General features: G+C 44.0%; 1 protein-coding gene across 2 annotated transcripts in view; it reads left to right on the top strand.

The window, feature by feature from the left end:
* Positions 1–8,692, top strand: part of Agbl2 (AGBL carboxypeptidase 2) — a 56,299-nt gene extending 47,607 nt beyond the window's left edge. Inside the window, exons 16-18 of one of the 2 annotated variants that reach the window (XM_075963663.1) lie at positions 486–611; positions 3,903–3,989; positions 7,868–8,692. In XM_075963663.1, the coding sequence (XP_075819778.1) occupies positions 486–611; positions 3,903–3,989; positions 7,868–8,038 (384 nt within the window). In that variant the 3' untranslated portion in view covers positions 8,039–8,692. The remainder of the gene's footprint in view (positions 1–485; positions 612–3,902; positions 3,990–7,867) is intronic. The other variant, XM_075963665.1, reaches the window with a different exon arrangement.
* The last annotated feature ends 406 nt before the right edge of the window (positions 8,693–9,098 follow it).

Genomic DNA, 9,098 nt, shown 5'->3' on the forward strand with positions numbered 1-9,098 from the left:
GGAAAATGCTCCAACCGTACTAGAGCCTACAGGAGTTATAGCCCCAGGCTTGCAACTCAGGAAGGTAGCCTAGTGTGAGCCAGTCACCAGTAAGTCAAAAATAAAATTGCAATGGTGTCCTAGCTGGTAGCCTACCCTGAGTATGTACCGTGTCTCTTATGTGCTTTTTGCTTAATTGCTGGAGCTTTTTTATGGTAACAATAGGCTAAGTATTCTAGCCACGTGTCAGTGATCAGAGTCATCTGGACCTGGCCTGGCTTTGTTTTGTCAGCTGTGTGCATTTGCTATTGATCCCTTTGGAAGCAGTCAATATTCGTGGAGTCAAGCATATTAAATAGGGAACAGCCTCTGGAAAGAAGGTGGTTGAACGGTTGACTCATTTGCCACACCGATAAATAAGAACCACATGCCAGGCTACTGTGTATCAGCTGTTAGAGGGTGAGTAACTCTGCAGCCCCCTCTGACCAGTTTCTCTGCAATTTCAGGAACAGCTGAATCAGAAAATGGTGTTAAAGAAGCCAAAGAAGAAAAGACTTCAGACGAGGAAGCAACGAAACGAGCAGCACCAGAACTATTTGAGGCGGGAGCTAAAGTCGACAGAGGACACCCCAGTAAGCAATCTCTGCTGCCTGTCATTTGTATTTCACAGATGAAACAGAGGTAGGGCTAGAGTTTATTCCCAGCTAGAAGGGGTTGTAGGAAGAAGGGGTGCTTTCTGTTTCGAGGTTAGAGTCCTTCCTCAGGTCCTCTGAATGTGTGTCTGCGCAGATCTCAGCCTTACCACACTGGTCTTCCCCCGTGCTCTGCTCAGGCACTGCGGGTAAGGTTAGAACAAAAACCAATTCCCACAAGAAAGAGGTGGAGCTGGATGGAGCTCAGGTAGAGGGCCTGGGTGGCTGGGTGAGGGTCAGGAGGGGACACCTCTCCACCTTGTTTGTAGCTAGCATTCCCACCACTGCCCCCTGCCGAGAGTCTCATTCTAAGGCAAGAAATGCTTTCAAGAGTGTTTCCCTGGTGGGTGAGTTGAGGAGCAGATCCGCTGAAAATTTCACTCAGTCCTTGTAGGGAAGGGCAGGATTTGCGTCTATGCTGCAAAAGCAGTCTACTGTTTTGAGAAATGCAGAGAATTCTAGTTCTTCAGTGAGAAGTGAAAGCCGAGGCTCGGTGAGGTGGTGATTTTGCTTGGCTCTTTGTCACCCAGATTCTCTGATCTCTCCAATTAGCACATCGGTTCCTCTAGGTGAAGGATGCAGTAGCCATTGTGTTACCTGGAGGTGAAGATGATGCTAACATTGCTCTGGATTAAAAACTGTAATCTTATATCAAATATTGATGATTTGTGGTCTTATATCAGAAGCATAATAAGAGGAGGCTGTTTTTCTTGCCCATACAAGGTTTCATACACACGTCCACACTTCCCAGATTTCTTTCTCCTATGCCTACTAGATGGCAGGTCCTTTACTGGACACCAAGAACGCAGCAGTAAACAAGAGTCTGTCTTTCCTTGGAGACCTTAGGACCTAGGGGCACTCTGCGACAAGTCAGCAGGAACTATATTGCAGAGAAAGACACACGAAGAAGAGGCACGTGCGAAGTTTTCAGTACTTTAGAGTCTTCCCTCTGAAATCCTTGATTTTCAGTGGATATGTTGGCGCACACCTGTAATCCCAGCACGTGAGAAGTAGAAGCAGGAGACCAATGAGTTCTACATGAGACCTAGTACCAAAATGGAGAAAATAATTAGATTTCAGAGAATCAGTATATAACTCGATGGTAGGAAACTTGCCAAGTATGTGCAAGGCCCTAAGTTTGATTCTTAGCATTGCTTTAGAAATTGGTTTTGAACCAGGCATAGTGACATAGGCCTGTAATACCAGCTCCTGGAGAGACTAAGACAGAAGGACTACAAGTTCGAGGCAAGTCTGGGTAACTTAGAAAGACCCTTCTCAAAATATGGAGGAAAGGTCCTGAAAAGATAGCTCAGCAGTTCCTAGCACTTGCTGTTCTTACAGAGGATGTGGACTCAGTTCCTAGCATCTCATAACCATCTATAGCACCAGAGGATCTAATGCTCTCGTCTGGCCTCCTCAGGCACTAGATATACATGGCGTACACTTGTACAGATATATATTACAATTGAGCTACACAATATATGGTTACTAGCTCAGTAATATACAGATATGTGTACAGACACACACACACACACACACATATATCCCAAAATAAAGATTTTTTTCAGCCTAGTCTGCAGAGCAAGCTCCAGGCCAGCCAGGGCTACACAGAGAGACCCCGTCTCGAACATCCAAAATAACAACAATAACAATAAACCCATAAGTAAATAGCTTTTAAAATGTTGGGGAAAGGGGCTGGAGAGATGGCTCAGCGGTTAAGAGCATTGCCTGCTCTACCAAAGGTCCTGAGTTCAATTCCCAGAAACCACGTGGTGGCTCACAACCATCTGTAATAAGGTCTGGTGCCCTCTTCTGACCTGCAGGCATATACGCAGACAGAATATTGTATACATAATAAATAAATAAATATTTAAAAAAAATGTTGGGGAAAAGACTTAGACTATCAGCTCAGTTGTAGGCTGCGTGTCTGGCATGCCCAAAGTCTTAGGGTCAGCCCCCCCCACACACACACACAGAGGGAGAGAGAGGAGAGAGAGAGAGAGAGAGAGATGGGTGGGGTTGATATGATTCTGGTTCTTAGTAGAACTGATAGAAAATGACCTTCCTTGTATAGAATGCGAATCTGTGGTTAACAATAATACATTAAGTACAGTGAGTTCCACCTGTACTATCCTGGGGAAACCCCTACAGGCACAACCATCTCAAATCAACATTGAGGACTATTTAATGTCTAATGTAATTGTCAAGAGCACAAGCTTTGAAATCTGTTCAAATTCCAGCCCAATCCAGCCCCTCCAGGACTCCATAATTGGAGAATCCTAGACCATGAAACTTGTTTCATACAAAACATATTAGCAAGCATTATATAAAGGTCAGTGAGATCCCTCGGTGGATTAAGGTGTGTGTGTCTCAAACTTGCAACCTAAATTTGATTTCCAGAATCCACAGTAGAAGAAAAGAGAGCTCCCAGGGGTTGTCGTATGGCCTCCATCCATGTATCGTGTATACACTTGCCCACTTACACACACACACACACACACACACACACACACACACACACACACACGCACAGTAATAGTAAATCATTTAAAAGGGGCTGGAGAGATGAGCTCTTGTGTGGAAGCGTGAGGACCACACACAGCCAGGCATGGCCGTCTACTGTTATTGCAGAGGCAGACAGGAAGACCCCGGGGCTGATTAGACTGAACTCCACACCTGATGTCACCCTGGCCACCACATGCACTGTGCACGTAACACATATACAAAATACCTTCAGGTTATTGTGTAAGTGCACAGATGAAACAATAATAAATGTTATGCTTACACTGGGTTACCATCTCTAAGATGTCTTTTCTATAGATATACACACATGCACATATATATGTATAGGCACATATTCCAAAATCAGAAAATAAAAATCTGAATCCCAAAACACTTGTGTTCCTAAGCATTTCTGAGAACTCTGTACTGTGAGAGTTACTCAGTAGGCCAGGAACTCGCTTTCTGATCTACAACATTGAAGTGCAGAAACCTGCAGCCTATGATGCTTTAGCTCTAGATGGGAAACTAAAAGGTACCTGGCATGTAGCGGGCACTGAATAAACATTAGTTCTCTCCTGAGTTGTTACTCATGATGCTTTGCCTTCCTTTTGTGTTGCATTATCCTCATGATTTAACAAACATGAGTGGAAACCACAGGACTAATGTGTATTCAACATGTCCACAATGTTCACAAGGAAAACTTAGCAAGGATGTATTCATTTATTTTAGACAGAGTTAAGTGGAAGAGACAAAGGCACCTCCCTGGACCCACCATTGACCAGCCTGGTTCTACCTAAGAATAAAGAAATAATTCAGGTACTTCACCTCATTTATACATACACACGCCAACAGTTAATTTTATTGTTTGTTTGTTTTGTATGTGTGTTTTGTCTTGTTTTGTTTGAGACAGGTTCTCCAACATATAGCCCCTGCTAGCCTAAAACTTGTTATACAGACCCGGCTGGTCTCATAGACTTGTTCCTGCCTCTGCCTCCCAGATGCTAAAATTATAGGTATGTACCTATAATAACCACACTCAGCTTAATTTATATATACTTCTATATATAAATACATACATTGTGTGATTCGGATGAGTGGTGGTGTTGCACCCAGACCCCATTCAGCCCAGATGAACATCTAAGGTAGTCTGTATCCTCGGAATCAAACCACCTGGCCACTCTGGAGGATCTCTCCCAAGATAGGACAGGGCTAGAGATGGCCCACCCAGAGCTAAAATCTGGATATCAAGAATTTAATTTCAACAAGCTGCCATCATTTGGTAGCTCCATGGAAGTATGTCAGCTGAAACAGTGATACTGGGTATGTATTGTTAATACAGTGTCACAGTTCTAGGGGGATTTGCCTCACAGGCAGCATTAACCATGATCACTCAAAACTGGTGTGTGTGAATAATTTGTCCATTTTGTTTCTGTAACAGAATGCCTGTGTCTAGGGAATTTTTGTTTTGTTTTGTTTTTCAAGACAAGCTTTCTCTGTGCTGTCCCGAAACTCACCCTGTTGGCCAGGCTGGTCAAGAACACACAGAGATCCTCCTACCTCTGCCCCCTGGGTGCTGGCATTAAAGGGGCATGCCACCATGCCCAGTTAACATCTAAGTAATTTATAAATAAAAGATATTTGCTTGGCTCATGTTTCTGGAGATTGGAGTCTAAGACGGGTCCCACAAAGTGAGGGCCTTGGGCTGCATTGCAGCATGCCGGAAGAATAAGAGAATGGGTAAGTGTGTGCAGAATCAGAGAGCGGGCAGATGTGTGCAGAAGAATCAGAGAGAGGGCAGGTGTGTGCAGAATCAGACAGAGGGCAGGTGTGTGCAGAAGAATCAGAGAGAGGGCAGGTGTGTGCAGAATCAGAGAGTGGGCAGATGTGTGCAGAAGAATCAGACAGCGGGCAGGTGTGTGCAGAATCAGAGAGCGGGAAGGTGTGTGCAGAATCAGACAGCGGGCAGGTGTGTTCAGAAGAATCAGAGAGAGGGCAGGTGTGTGCAGAATCAGAGAGTGGGCAGATGTGTGCAGAAGAATCAGACAGCGGGCAGGTGTGTGCAGAAGAATCAGAGAGTGGGCAGGTGTGTGCAGAAGAATCAGAGAGTGGGCAGGTGTGTGCAGAAGAATCAGAGAGTGGGCAGGTGTGTGCAGAAGAATCAGAGAGTGGGCAGATGTGTGCAGAAGAATCAGACAGCGGGCAGGTGTGTGCAGAAGAATCAGACAGCGGGCAGGTGTGTGCAGAAGAATCAGAGAGAGGGCAGGTGTGTGCAAAATCAGAGAGTGGGCAGGTGTGTGCAGAAGAATCAGAGAGAGGGCAGGTGTGTGCAGAAGAATCAGACTCAAGGAGCAGCCTCTTTTGTCTGTTTGCTTAATTTTTCTTTTGTTTTTTTTGTTTTTTGTTTTTTCGAAACAGGGTTTCTCTGTAGCTTTGGAGCCTGTCCTGGAACTAGCTATTGTAGACCAGGCTGGCCTTGAACTCACAGAGATCCGCCTGCCTCTGTCTCCCAAGTGCTGGGATTAAAGACGTGCGGCACCACCGCCTGGGTTGCTTGCTTGTTTTTCAAGACAGTGTCTCTCTACATAGCCATGACTGTCCTGGAATTCCCTGTAGAGACCACACTGGCTTAGAGATCTGCCAGCTTCTGCTGGGACTAACGGCGTGGCTGTCATGCGTGCCTTACCAGCCTCAGTTCATAACTTTTTTTTCCAGTAATTTAATTTGTCCCATAAAACAGCCCAGCTCTGTAAGATTTAAAATCTTGAATGAGCTCTTAAGGCCCCACTTCCCAACACCACCACAGTGAGGTTCAGAGGAGACAGTCATGTTCATTCAAACCGCAGTGGTAAGCTCTTGCTTTCCTAAAACATTAGAATTAATTACAATGCAGCCTTCTATCAACATTGTTCACACAAATTTGAACTTATACATTCTTTGCTTGGCAGTAGCAACAGCTAGTGAGCTTTCCTTTTAATCATCCCAGGCTTAGCTGAGTCTGACAGGGCACACCTGTAATTGTAGCCACATGGGAGAATAAGGCAGCTCAAAAAGCAAGAGAAAGGTAGCCTGGGCTTTCCACAGCCCCAAGGTGTTACAGCAGGGCGTCCCTCATGTGTCTGGGCAATGAGGTCGAAAACACCACACTCTACCAGGCTTTTGCACGTGTTGACTCTTGTTAGATGCTCTCACTTGCCTATCAGATTCTTCTGGAGGACCTGGAAGTGGGAGACTCCTAAAGATAAGGTCCTCAAAGAAGAGTGACAAGGGTGTACATTACCATGGAGCAGTACCAACTGAAGAGCAAAGCTCAGAGAAGTTTAAATGAAACTGAAGGTTGAGGCAGAGGGATCACAAGCTTGAGGCCAGGCAATGAATTTGAGACCAGACAGGACTACATAGAGAGTCCTTGTCTCAAAATAATAATTATGGCATCTGAGTGTAACGCCACATGCCTTTAGTTCCAGCATCTGGGAAACAGACATAGGTGGATCTCTGTGAGTTCGAGGCCAGCCTAATCTACCTGGTGAGTGCCAGGAAAGCCAGGACTACACAGTGAGACCCTGTCTCAAAAAAAATGAAATGAAATGAAAAATATAAACCAAAACCCAATAATATGGATTGTGGAGTAGAAAGACGGTTCAGCAGTTAAGAGCATTTGTTGCTCTTCCAGAGGACCTGATTCTGTTCCCAGCACCCACATGGTGGCTCACAGTCATCCATTCCAGGGAGTCTGACACCTTCTGGTGCACATACAGACACATAGTAAAAACACTCATTTTAATTTTTTATTATATAAAATATTCTACTGCAGATAAAAAAGAAATATTCTCTTTCTGTAACTAATAAAATCAAACTAAAGAGAGCTGTAGCAGACTAATAAGTGATGAACTTGTCCTTGCTCCTCGCTCAGTGACAGAACCATATGTGCAACTCAAACACTGATTAGAGTGTAACATGAAGTCAGTTCTGTCCATTCCAGGCATCGGATGGATGCCAGCAACCCCTTAGCATTACTCCATCCTCTTGAATTTTTCTGTGGAGTAAAATGCATTTTAACTCCCAGAGCATATCAGACTGCAAAGGGGGGAATGCAGGACAGTATTCTAACCCAATGTTTCTTTATCTTCCTTTGTGTAATGTTGGTAGACAGCTTATGAAAACAGCCTTGCCCGCCAGGCGGTGGAGGCTCACACCTTTAATCCCAGCTCTCGGGAGACAGAAGCAGGAGGATCTCTTTGAATTTGAGGTCAGCCTGATCTACAAGAGTTAGTTCCAGGATAGCTAGGGCTGTTACACAGAGAAATCTTGTCTCAAAAAAACAAAAAGAAAAAGAAAGGAAGGAAGGAAGGAAGGAAGGAAGGAAGGAAGGAAGGAAGGAAGGAAGAAAAAGAAAGAAAGAAAGAAAGAAAGAAAGAAAGAAAGAAAGAAAGAAAGAAAGAAAGAAAGAAAAAGAAAAACAGTCTTTCCATTCCCTGGATCCACTAAAATGTTGCCCACAGAACTCTACTTGTCTGAGAAGCCTGACCAAGTGCTTGGCTCAACTCTGCCCTGTCACACTGTTGGCCATTTTGATATTGGGAGGAAATGCAGGTATTTCTTTCTAACTCCTGTCTAGCAAGGTCAACCTCAACCCCAACTATAACTTAGAAATTGCGACAGAAAGTGAATTCAACTCTTTTATCTCCTTTGTGCAGAGTAAGAAGCCAGGCTTTACGTCATGCTCTCCAAAGAGAAGCACAAACTCCAGCCTAGGGCCAGCTCCAGATGTCAAGCCAAACTGGCCTAGGACTAAATACCCTGCCACAAGGAAAGACCGCACCGCCACGGCGGTGTACCCATCTTTGCACATATATACATACCCTTAGGTGTGTGCTTCTGCTGTGACATGCAGGTGCTTCCACCAAAGATTTGGGGTAGTTTTATTGGTTTTTGTTTTGTTTTCTATGCAGTGTTGGGAACCACTGAGCATATGAGGCAAGGGCTTTACCATTGAACTGTGTCTCCAGCTCCCTTGAAAATGTTGTGGGTTATACACAGTTAAAAGAGGAAATCTGTGAAGGAAGTGGAAACTATTTATGGTGTGCTGTGCTGTGTGTTCACGCTGACCTACACTCTGTACTTCTACTGTGCACCTCATAAATTCAGTGCTTTTATCCTAAGGTGAAATTGTATTTTGATGTATAGAATAGCCTTTATTGTAAGTTGAAGCAGATACTCACGAAAAGACAGTACATATATACCTCATTTCCACCAATAGATGTTCCCTCTAAAGTTAACGTAAGAGATCAAACTATTTTAAATGTCTTTAGGGAACGTGCCATATGAAAAAGTCTGTGTCAAAATTTCCAAAAGGTTAAATGACCAGTCAGACTATGGTATATCAGGTTTTCTCAAAGTGAGGTATTTTTATCTAGAAAAAAACAATTACATGTATTACTTATAATTTAATGTTGCATATATTATGTTCAACAAGGTTGTGTAAATTTTTAACTCAACCATTAAAATTTTTCTCTCTGGTTATTTGTTCCTTGATTGTTTTACCACATAATCTTATGTGAACAGATTTATACATCATCCTTTTACTTTCCATGATTCCTCATGGGCACCAATCACAGTCTTCCAGCTACATGTCATGTCACTGCTCAGAGACACATTAAAAAAGAGTCACTCAAAAAGCCGAGCGATGGTGGCCCACACCTTTAATCCCAGCACTCGGGAGCAGAGGCAGGTGGATCTCTGTGAGTTCGAGGCTAGCCTGGTCTACAAGAGCTAGTTCCAGGATAGGCTTCAAAGCTACAAAGAAACCTTGTCTCGAGGGAAAAAAAAGAGTCATTCAGATGGGCATGGTGACTCGTATCTATAATTCTAGCACTTGGGAAGTAGAAACCATGAGTTCAAGACCAGTCTGCTCTGCGTCCCAAGTTC

This window comes from Microtus pennsylvanicus, chromosome 2 (genome assembly GCF_037038515.1).
Source record: "Microtus pennsylvanicus isolate mMicPen1 chromosome 2, mMicPen1.hap1, whole genome shotgun sequence".
Classification (NCBI taxonomy): Eukaryota; Metazoa; Chordata; class Mammalia; order Rodentia; family Cricetidae; genus Microtus; species Microtus pennsylvanicus.